This window comes from Myotis lucifugus, unplaced genomic scaffold (genome assembly GCF_000147115.1).
Source record: "Myotis lucifugus unplaced genomic scaffold, Myoluc2.0 scaffold_406, whole genome shotgun sequence".
NCBI classification, from domain to species: Eukaryota; Metazoa; Chordata; class Mammalia; order Chiroptera; family Vespertilionidae; genus Myotis; species Myotis lucifugus.
Genome location: NW_005871454.1, coordinates 678,189 through 688,406, shown reverse-complemented (window position 1 = coordinate 688,406; position 10,218 = coordinate 678,189). Strand labels below are relative to the sequence as shown.

The 10,218-nt window shown below is 52.4% G+C and overlaps 1 protein-coding gene across 1 annotated transcript; it reads left to right on the top strand.

The window, feature by feature from the left end:
- Positions 1 to 1,116: 1,116 nt before the first annotated feature.
- On the top strand, positions 1,117 to 9,875 carry PCK2 (phosphoenolpyruvate carboxykinase 2, mitochondrial). The gene is made up of 10 exons (XM_006102269.3): positions 1,117 to 1,425; positions 3,441 to 3,686; positions 4,195 to 4,379; positions 4,466 to 4,669; positions 5,001 to 5,188; positions 5,510 to 5,672; positions 5,937 to 6,155; positions 8,507 to 8,644; positions 8,913 to 9,008; positions 9,231 to 9,875. Exons 1-10 carry the CDS (start codon positions 1,397 to 1,399, stop codon positions 9,683 to 9,685), a joined length of 1,923 nt encoding a protein of 640 aa, XP_006102331.1. The 5' UTR covers positions 1,117 to 1,396; the 3' UTR covers positions 9,686 to 9,875.
- Positions 9,876 to 10,218: the final 343 nt, after the last annotated feature.

Below are 10,218 nucleotides of genomic sequence, written 5' to 3'. Positions count from 1 at the left end.
CTGGTACACCAAAAGGTGGTAGATTTGATTCCTGGTCAAGGCACATACCCAGGTTGCAGGTTCTATCCCCAATTGGGGTGCATACAGAAGGCAGCCAATCAATGTTTCTCTCTTACATCTCTCTCTCTCTCTCCCTCCCTCCCTCCCTCCCTCCCTCCCTCTCCGTTCCTCTGTTAAGAAAATTAGCTTCAACAAGAGAAAAAATTTATTGGCTCCTATAATCTAAATCACAAATTTGTTTCTCTCCATTCCTCTGCTCTGCTTCCTCTATGCTGGCTTGCATCTCGGCAGGTCCCTGCTTTGCAGTGCTAAGCTGACACCCAGAAGCTCCAGGCTTATAGTCTACTAGCTCAGCAACCTCAGCAGGACAGGAGCTTATTTTGAAAGTTTACAGAAAAAGCTGAAGAGAGGGACCTCATGCTCATCCTTGAACATTCCCAATTGCTGAAGTCAGAGTGAGGAACACACAAATTGGCCAAGCTGAGAACCTACCCCCAGGAGACCCACATGACCACACAGACTGAAGAGGAGCATCGAGGTGCCATTATCAGAAAGGGGGAGTGGGTGCTGAGCAGATGCCTCCCAAAGACATGTTGAGTTTGAGGTGCTGTGGCATTTGGGGTGATACCCAGTGGTCTCAAATTGAAGAGAAATGTCTGGATGGGGACATAACTTGAGAAATTACCTGAGGACTTTTATGATGGTGGTTGGGTGGGGCAGATGCTTTCTCCAGGGGAATGTGGAAAGAATGACCAGGGCAGAGGCCCAAAGAAGACTGGCCTGAAGACTGTTTCATGGTAAGGCAGCGCAGCAGGGAGACCTCATCTGGAGAAGAAACAAGGATTTGGGAGTTGGGGACTGCAGAGACCTTCGAATTGAGACCCTGCAAATCAGAAGAGCCTGGGGCTCAGAGTACCCAGTCCCTAGAAAGAATGTAATGCCCAACACCCGCTACTAGACTTCCAGGCCCCGTGGACTCCAGCCCTTGGCTTGTTTGCCACCCAGTGTCTCCAGTCACTGTCTACCGGGAGCAAGAGTCCTCAAAGTTACATCATGTGCAGTGGGCAGGGCGGGGCGGAGCCTCGAGGAGAGCAGCCCGTCCCCCAATGGGAGAGATGGGTTTGAGGGCTAGGATGCGGGGGTGGGGCGCAGCTGGGCGGGCCTGGGACTGGGTGCCCGGGACGGACCGAGCGCTGGCCGGCTGGCGGGGCGAAGAGAGGGTCGCGCTGGCCCGGCTAGGTCCCGCCCCCGCATCCGCCCGCCCGCCCGCTTTTTAAGCGCCTCCCGCCCAGTCTCAGCTCCTTGACGCTCCACCGCGCTCTCTCCCTTCCCGCCTTCCATCTCTGCCAGGCTCCGCTACGTTCTCTTGCCACCTCACAGCCCCCGCCCAGTTGCCATGGCCGCTGTGTACCGCCCGGGCCTGCGGTGAGTGACCCCCAGCCCGGGGCCGACCCGCACCTTCCGCGGAGCTCACCCTCGTGGCGCTGCCAGCTGCGCTCTCCTGCTGGTCAGCCTCGGCCTGGCTTCCCATCCCAGGGGGAAGCGGGCAGGGGGCGAGTGTTTCTCGATCCCGAGCTTCTCTGGCCGGACATCTTGCCTGAGATCAGCGGCTCCGGACTCTCCGTTTCCGTCCCCTCCTACCCTTCCTGCTCTGCTGATCTCTGCCCCGCGGTCTCTGTGACACTCAGAACTTCCTTCCACCTCCTCGCTCGCCCCCGCGTAGCCCCTTTCTGAGTCTGTCCCCTTTCCTTTACAGATGTAACTCTTGTGCTCAGGTTGCCACGAGGAGCAGTAAGGCCCTGGGGTCAAGGGTGCATGAGCCCAGGGATCGGGCGCACAGCTCCCTAATGTAAACATCCATTCCCCGGCCTCCCCCACTGGAACCTGGCGGGAAGCCTGGCGCAGGCAGAGGGACCTGGGGCCAGGGAAAGAAGGGAGGAGGAGGGCTCCAAGTTGCCTTCAATTCGTATATGGCTGGCTTCACCCCCAGTCCAGGACAGGAGCCCCTAGGCCCTGCTTGTCTGCCTTCTCCCCCTTTTCACAGCTTCCTGTCTTGCCTCTGTAGGCTCCCTTCTCCCCAGGTTTTGTTCCAGAATTTGAGCTGACCCCATATCTCTCCCACAGCTGGTTCAGTTGGCCAGCCCACGTAGGTGGTCTCTGGAGCAAAGAAAAAGGCGAAGGTCCTAGTTAGAGGACTGGAAGGAGTGGTGGAGCCTCCCCAGACTTCCTTGCAGAGGCTCTCCCCAGACTGTGTACCTTTAAAATTAGTGCTCAGGGAAAACCTCTCTGAGGTGAGAACAGACCCAGGTCCCAGGCACCCTCCTCCTTTGCCCCTGGGACCACACTGGTTTCCATCTCACTCTGCCCAGTGAAAGCCACCCCGGTTCACACTCCAGCCAGGCTCCAATCCCCACATCCATGGTCTGAGCTTCCTCCCTTCCCCAGGCTTACACCCTCTGCATTGGAGCTCCCTGCAGTCTGCTGTTGCACCCTACCACCCATACCCAAAGCTCTCTAGGCACATGTCCTCTAGGAAAGAGAGCCAGGGGAGGGATAGGATCATGTGCTCCTAGGTGTTTGGGGCATAGGAGGGCAACTTCCCTTTCTCGGCCTTTGGTCTCTCTGGCTCACTCCACTCTGGGTCCAGGCCAATCAGAGCAGACCCTGCTTCTCCCTCTCCCAGGAATGTGAAGGGAGAGACAACAGGGACCCTACACTCCTGGGAATCAGGGCATGCCTAGCCAGTGACATTTCCCAATAGTCAGCCTTTCACATGGTTCAAAAGTAACTACCCAATGGCAATATTTTTGCAATCCTTTTGGACCAGGTGGGCGGCAGCAGATCTGATGCCTGAAACCCCAACATCTGATCACCTACTCTCTGTGCAAGAGTCCTAATCTAGAAACCGGGACTGTACCATCTCAAAGAACAGGTTCTTTACATGAGGTTTCACAGTCTTACAGCATGCACACCAGAAGAAATAAATAAATAAAAATAGCTGCCTTTTTAACTTTTAAAAAAGTAAACGAGAATGGAAAGAACAGGGATGAGAGCTTCCAATACCAAACATGAAGCTGTCACCTTGGCAGTTTCCATACTTGGGCCCTGGGCACCTGTTCATTTCTAAACATTGACCAGACCTAGTTAAACATGGGCATGGACTAAGCCTGCACTGACATTAACATGCCTATACATGTACTTCTACACAGCCTCTATGGTCATCTGGCAATACCTGCCCGTTGCTGACCAGGAGACACCCTGACTAAGCCTCATAAAGGCCACAAGATACATGTCGCCTGAACCCATCCCACTCACCTACTCCAACCTGCTCTTCATGAGACCTGCACCCGGACTTGCTTTAGCATGCTCCCTAGCACCCCAGCCTCCTATCCTCTTGACTTGCCTATCCTGGCTCATTACCTGTTTTTTTTCTCTCACAGGCTTAGCTGGCATAGGCTGAGCCCCTGTGGCTGGTCATCACAGCGCAGCATCCAGACCCTGCGAGTACTCAGTGGAGATCTGAGCCAGCTGCCTACTGGGGTTCGAGACTTTGTGGAGCGTAGTGCACGACTGTGCCAACCAGAGGGCATCCACATCTGTGATGGGACTGAGGCAGAGAACTCTGCCATACTGACCCTGCTGGAGCAGCAGGGACTCATCCGAAAGCTCCCCAAATACAGTAACTGGTAAGCCCCGAGCCCAGCGACCCACAAGATGGGGGCAGCTGCTTGGACTGAGGCCGCTCACTTTGTCTTTACTAAGACAAAATGAGATTTAACTAGACCATCTCACTGGAATGAGCAAGAATAGGAGCTTTAGAGGAAACAAAGTCAGGATTTACTGGGAGTGGTCTGTATTTTTATGTTAAATAATGAAGCAGATACAAATAAAAGCTTTTTCTTTTCTTTTTCTCACAAGTTCAGGGAGTTTTTGCCAGGAAAAGGGACCTTTAGAGGGCTGGGGGCCACAAGAACTACATAATTAAATATGGGCTTGGGCTAAGCCTGCAATAATATCAGCAGCTGGCTCCCCTTCATGTGTCCCCTTAAACGGGACATAACCTGGAGGAAGATTGAGGTGCAAATGGGTGGGGAAAACAGAAGACCTGGAATCAAAGTTGGACTTGAAAGAGTGGGTCTGGGGATGAGGGAGACCTGCTGGCCATCATCTTCCTGATAATCCTCTCTCCCCCAGCTGGCTGGCCCGCACAGACCCCAAGGATGTGGCACGAGTAGAGAGCAAGACGGTGATTGTAACTCCATCTCAACGAGACACGGTGCCCATCCCGACTGGTGGGGCCCGCGGGCAGCTGGGCAACTGGATGTCCCCAGCTGAGTTCCAACAAGCTGTGGATGAGAGGTTTCCAGGCTGCATGCAGGGTAATCAGGGCAGGGACACAGAGGCAAGGGCACTGGTGGTATTAACAGGTTGGAACCCTTCATCAAAGTGACATTTCCCCCCACAGGCCGAACCATGTATGTGCTTCCATTCAGCATGGGTCCTGTGGGTTCCCCACTGTCCCGAATCGGAGTGCAGCTCACTGACTCGGCCTACGTGGTGGCAAGCATGCGTATTATGACCCGGCTGGGGACGCCTGTGCTTCAGGCCCTCGGAGATGGTGACTTTGTCAAGTGTCTGCACTCTGTGGGTCGGCCCCTGACTGGGCAAGGTGAGCCCCTGCTCTGTCCATGGGAGGATACAAAGGCCTGTTTACACTCAGAGGGAACCCCAAATCCTTCCCATCCTAATTAATGAGACACCTAATTCCCTAGATCCAGTCCAGCAGGTCTGGATTGGGGGTGAGGCTGTTTGCAGAGCAGTTTGCACAAGATTGAGAAAGTCTCTAAGAATAGAGAGCTGATGGATATTATGAGGTGGGGGACTTCAACCATCCATTGGCACCACCTTTGCTCTCAAGTGTCTATCCTGCCAACCCCTGATCCCTCTAACCCCAGTTTCTGATGCTCCTGCTAGCAGCCCCATGACCCCATTGTCCCCAGGGGAGCCGGTGAGCCAATGGCCATGCAACCCAGAGAAAACCCTGATTGGCCACGTGCCTGACCAGCGGGAAATCGTCTCCTTCGGCAGCGGCTATGGTGGCAACTCCCTGCTGGGCAAGAAGTGCTTTGCCCTCCGCATCGCCTCTCGGCTGGCCAGGGATGAGGGCTGGCTAGCGGAGCACATGCTGGTGAGGGCCTGGTGAGGACTGGGCAGCTGTGGGGGGCAAGGCAGTGGTGGGGCCTGGCCAGTCTGCCTCAGCCTTGCCTCCCCACTGCCAGGTGCCAGGCTGGTGGGCAGGGACTCTGCCCAAAGCCCAAAGCTTTGACCCCAAGCTGCTAAATGTTGGGGGGCTTCCCTTGCTGCCACCCCTGGCCCAGTAGCAAGGCAGTGCACCTATTAAGTGAATAAACATCAGTCCTCCCTGTTAATCTGTAGCTGCCCTTCCTGTGCAGATCATGCCCTGACCTTTGGTGATCTCCCCCTCGTTCCCTTTCTCCCCAACATGCAGATCCTGGGTATCACCAGCCCTGCGGGGAAGAAGCGCTATGTAGCAGCCGCCTTCCCCAGTGCCTGTGGCAAGACAAACCTGGCCATGATGCGGCCAGCACTGCCAGGCTGGAAAGTGGAGTGTGTGGGGGATGACATCGCCTGGATGAGGTTTGACAGTGATGGTGAGTGGTCCTTGGATCATACTCTTGATTCTAGCTCTTACCAGAGCACAGAGGCCTCCCCTCCACTGCTCATGGTGAGCTTTGTCAGGAAGAAACTTTTCCTGAATAGTCCACCTTTCCCTGAAAGTCCTGGCAGAGACACAAACCTTTCCTTGTCAGATCTAGGGTCCAGCTTAGGGCAGAGAGGGACAAAGCAGGACCTTCCCTGGCCCACCCTTCAATTTTTCCTGGTTGGTCTTTCCTTTTTTTCACTTCTCTTAACAGGTCGACTCCGGGCTATTAACCCTGAGAATGGTTTCTTCGGGGTGGCCCCTGGCACCTCTGCCACCACCAATCCCAATGCCATGGCCACAATCCAGAGTAACACTCTTTTCACCAACGTGGCTGAGACCAGCGATGGTGGCGTGTACTGGGAGGGCATTGACCAGCCTCTTCCACCTGGCGTCACTGTTACCTCCTGGCTGGGCAAGGCCTGGAAACCTGGTATGTGGGGCGGGGGAGTCATGACACAGCTCCCAGGGCTCAGCACCTTGGAGATATAAAATCCTTCACAATCCGCAGGCATCTTCCAGGACCTCCAGGAGGCACAGGAAGTTATGAATGTTTAAAGTTTCTAACTCCAGGCAAGGTCTCAGTTCATATCCCAGCTCCATCAAGTACTGGCTTTGTGACTTGGTTAAACTGCTTAACTTCCTGAGTGTCAGTTTCCCCATCAGTTGAATGGGGTAGCACCTATCACATAAAGTTGTTGAAGTTTTAAATGCATACAAAGAGTTTAGCACAGTACCAAACACATAGTAAATCCACCATAAATATAAACTAGGTATTTTTTAAAAAGAAAAGAGAAGGACTGTTTTGAAAATTATTATAGAAGGAATAGGGCTCACAACAGAATCCATAAAGTTTGACCTATTAGGAAGGGAGAAAGCCTGCCCCTCTGCCTGCCACTTGGTTCTCACCATCCCCCTATATAATAACCACTGTCTAAAGGTCAGTATTGTTGCCCTAGCCTGTTTGGCTCAGTGGATAGAGCGTCAGCCTGCAGACCAAAATATCCCGGGTTCAATTCCGGTCAAGGGCATGTACCTGGTCAGGATCGTGCAGGAGACAACCAATCGATGTGTTTCTCTCACATCGATGTTTTTCTGTCTTTCCATCTCTCTTCCACTCTCCCTAAAAATCAATGGAAAAATTCCTCGGGTGAGGAATACCAAAATAAATTAAATAAATAAATACAGGTCAGTATTGTAACCCTTACCCTTTCCCTGTCCCTCCAACACATACACTCAAATTCTTCTTCCAAACTGAATCAGACTAGTTCTTTAGCCTCTCCTAGAAGTGAGTTTCTCAACCCTGTCAATTCTCCCCGTGCCTTGCAATCCTGCCCCCACCCCCAACCCTGCACTCTGCCCTTCAGTTTTCTGTGGCCTTCAGCAGTCAGAGAGCCCAGAGACCGAGGGATGGGAGCAAAGAAGAGCATGGTGGGGGAAGGTGGCCCTGTGGTCACTGGAGCCTATATTCAAGTTTTCCAAGCTGGCCTAGCAGTCACCCTCCTCGTCTAATCACCCTTTATTTTCTTCAACATCATCATTAAGCCCTCCTCAGTCTTCCTACCCAACTGAGAAATCCAAGAAAATTTCATATTTCCCTACAGGCTGATTCCCCAACCCTTTCATCATTTCTGGATTCAGGGCTATAACTAGAGCATGTTGTTCAGTTCCCAGAATAACACCCTGTGCTATGGACCTGAATTAGGGGCTGATGAAAGTGCAAGAGAGAGGGTAAAGGACAGCTCTTTCCTGAGAGTGGAGGCAGGAGCTGGTGGGTGGGAAAAGGGCAGGGATAACCAGCTCTGACTTCCTTGCCCTGTCCATTTGGGGTCCCCTTGATAGTGCCCTACCTACAAGTACACATTTGCCCCTAATTTGGTCCCAAAGCATCTCTAGGGCACCTGAAGGGGCCAAATGACCTGGGCTCCTCAGGTTATGCCTGCCCAGGTTATATCCTTGTCTGAGTTCTTCGAGCCTTATCACTCCATCAGGGACTGGGCAGGCCCAGGTAAAACACCAACATTCTATTAGCTTAGGTAAAACACCAACATTCTATTAGCTTTTTTAAAAAAACAATCGTGTTCTCTCTCTCTCTCTTTTTTAATATATTTTATTGATTTTTTTTACAGAGAGGAAGGGAGAGGGATAGAGAGTTAGAAACATCGATGAGAGAGAAACATCAATCAGCTGCCTCCTGCACACCTCCTACTGGGGATGTGTCCACAACCAAGGTACATGCCCTTGACCGGAATCGAACCTGGGACCCTTCAGTCCACAGGCTGACGCTCTATCCACTGAGCCAAACTAGTTAGGGCAAAATTCTATTAGCTTTAAAATCAATTTCTATTTGCATTTTGATAGCTCAGGGGTGCTGATGAAAAGTCAACTGTCTGAAATACTCACCAGACAGATTCAGTTTTTGCTTTAGGTTTGAGTGTTTATTTAAATATCCCATAAAGAAAGAAATCTCTTTTTTTTGCAGGGGCGGGAGGGATTATGCCAACATCTAACTCCATTCCTTTGAACACTGGCCACAGTTTGGCATAAACATTAGTGCCCTGCTGAACCCCAGTTCCTCTCTCTTTTCTCACACAGCTCAGCTGTCAGTACTATTATGGATAAATAACCTGATCTTTTAGGGGAAATGTCCTAACTCCCTACTCCCTACCACATGAGGTTGTAGGGAGCTGATGAGGCAAAAAGAAATTGTGCAAGAGTACATGCATGTGTGTGCTGGGGGTGGATTGCCCTTGGAAGTGATAGTATTTGTATTTCTTCTGCCAGGTGACAAGGAGCCCTGTGCACATCCCAACTCTCGCTTTTGTGCCCCGGCTCGCCAGTGTCCCATCATGGACCCAGCCTGGGAGGCTCCGGAGGGTGTCCCCATTGATGCCATCATCTTTGGAGGCCGCAGACCCAAAGGTAAACATTGGGTGCCATGCCGTGTCGGTAAAAGATCTGAGTCTACATCAGGGCCCACCTCCCTCTTGTACTCAAAGCTCAGGTTGCCAACTGTAGTTGTCTGTCTCCAGAGCTCTCCCCTGGAGAATACAAACATGGGGGGAGGCATGAGATTTGAAAATGGGACAGCTGAGGTTCTAGGAGAGAGATTAGGAGTCAGAATCACCAGAAAGGATGGAGTGAGTCCAATAAAAAGGGTTGCCTGTGACCCCGTTCACTGGTTTTCTAGGAGTGCCCCTGGTATACGAGGCCTTCAACTGGCACCACGGAGTGTTTGTGGGCAGTGCCATGCGCTCTGAGTCCACTGCTGCGGCTGAACACAAAGGTGAGAACCTTTCATTGTCCCTCTCCCATGTGTCCACATTGCCTCTCCTCTCCCTGCCTGAGCCAGACCTTCCTCCTGCCCAGCCCATTCCCCATTCCTTTTCACCCTGCCCTGAGATTCCAGAACCATGAACATTTTACAATTTCCTCCAACTGGATGCCAGGTGCCCTTCTCTTTTCCAGTAAGCAGGAAGATTCCTTACCCATCCTTTCCCCTCCCCAGGGAAGGTGATCATGCATGACCCATTTGCCATGCGGCCCTTTTTTGGCTACAACTTTGGGCACTACCTAGAACACTGGCTGAGCATGGAGGGGCGCAAGGGGGCCCGGCTGCCCCGCATCTTCCATGTCAACTGGTTCCGGCGTGATGAGGCTGGCCGCTTCTTGTGGCCAGGCTTCGGAGAGAATGCTCGAGTTCTAGACTGGATCTGCCGGCGGCTAGAGGGAGAGGACAGTGCCCGAGAGACACCCATCGGGCTGGTGCCAAAGGAAGGCGCCTTGGATCTCAGCGGCCTGGGAGCCATAGATACTGCCCAGCTGTTCTCGCTCCCTAAGGACTTCTGGGAACAGGAGGTTCGTGAAATTAGGAGCTACCTAACAGAGCAGGTCAACCAGGACCTGCCCAAGGAGGTACTGACTGAGCTGGAGGCCCTGGAGAAACGTGTGCGCAGGATGTGACCTGAGGCTCCAGTCTAGCCAGAGAGCACAGCATCCCCCTACTCCCCACTGCCATCTGGGACTAGGAGAGCAACTAGGCTTGCAGAAAATATGAGCAATTTGATGTAACATCTTCTGGGAGACTTGAGACCTGGCCAGAGGCCTTTCCCCACAAGCTATCCAATAAGAGATGCTCATTTATTTTACACAACACTTGTGTTTTCATTTCCCACTTATCTTCACAGCTTCCCTCTAACACCAATTTCACAATCTTCTTCCAACTCCTCTAAGCAGCTGATGTCCCATAGACAGCTCTATCTACAAGCCATCTAAGTAGGAATTCCTGGGAGTAGGCACTATCTACTCTGTCTCCTGAGGTCTTAAAAAGGTGGAGTCCTTTGCCAGCTGCTCAGTACAGCCTCCAGGCCTAAAATTCCTGACCTTCCACTCAGACTAGCAGAAGCCTCTATAACCCCATTCTCCAGTGAAGTGGTTCACTGTCAATTCTCAAAACTGTTCTTCCTCCTGCCTGACCTAAAATTGGGACTCACAAA